The 318-nt window shown below is 46.5% G+C and overlaps 1 protein-coding gene across 1 annotated transcript in view; it reads left to right on the top strand.

Annotated features, from left to right (window-relative positions):
* The window catches only part of LOC119585658 (antigen WC1.1-like), a gene marked incomplete at both ends in the record, with an annotated part of 13,895 nt that overhangs the window by 7,579 nt on the left and 5,998 nt on the right, over positions 1-318 (top strand). Inside the window, 1 exon segment of the mRNA XM_037934333.1 lies at positions 30-168. Coding sequence (XP_037790261.1) covers positions 30-168 — 139 coding nt within the window.

Here is a 318-nt window from a genome sequence, read left to right as displayed (position 1 = left end):
GCGTGGCCCATTATCCTGTCCTCTTGCAGGTGGAGTCTGGCGGTGTCTGGGGGTATGTGTGTGACGACGGCTTCAGCTTTCCTGAGGCAGACGTCGTATGTAAGCATCTCGGATTCGAAGGCGCTCTCTCCTTCACCAGGAATGACCAATTCGGAAACAACTCTGCAGGTATGAATGGCTTCACGGTTTGTATCACTCGAGTAAATGAAATAACCAAACGCATATAAAAAAGATCAATCGTTGCTTAGTGATGAAATTGTTGTCCGCTTCAAGGTCATTTGTCTTATTTCCGCGTTAAATTTTGCTTGTTTTGCCCCA

The sequence above is a fragment of the Penaeus monodon genome, chromosome 20, assembly GCF_015228065.2.
Source record: "Penaeus monodon isolate SGIC_2016 chromosome 20, NSTDA_Pmon_1, whole genome shotgun sequence".
Taxonomy (NCBI): domain Eukaryota; kingdom Metazoa; phylum Arthropoda; class Malacostraca; order Decapoda; family Penaeidae; genus Penaeus; species Penaeus monodon.
The sequence above is the reverse complement of the archived record's forward strand: the minus strand, read 5'-3'. Positions and strand labels throughout refer to the sequence as shown.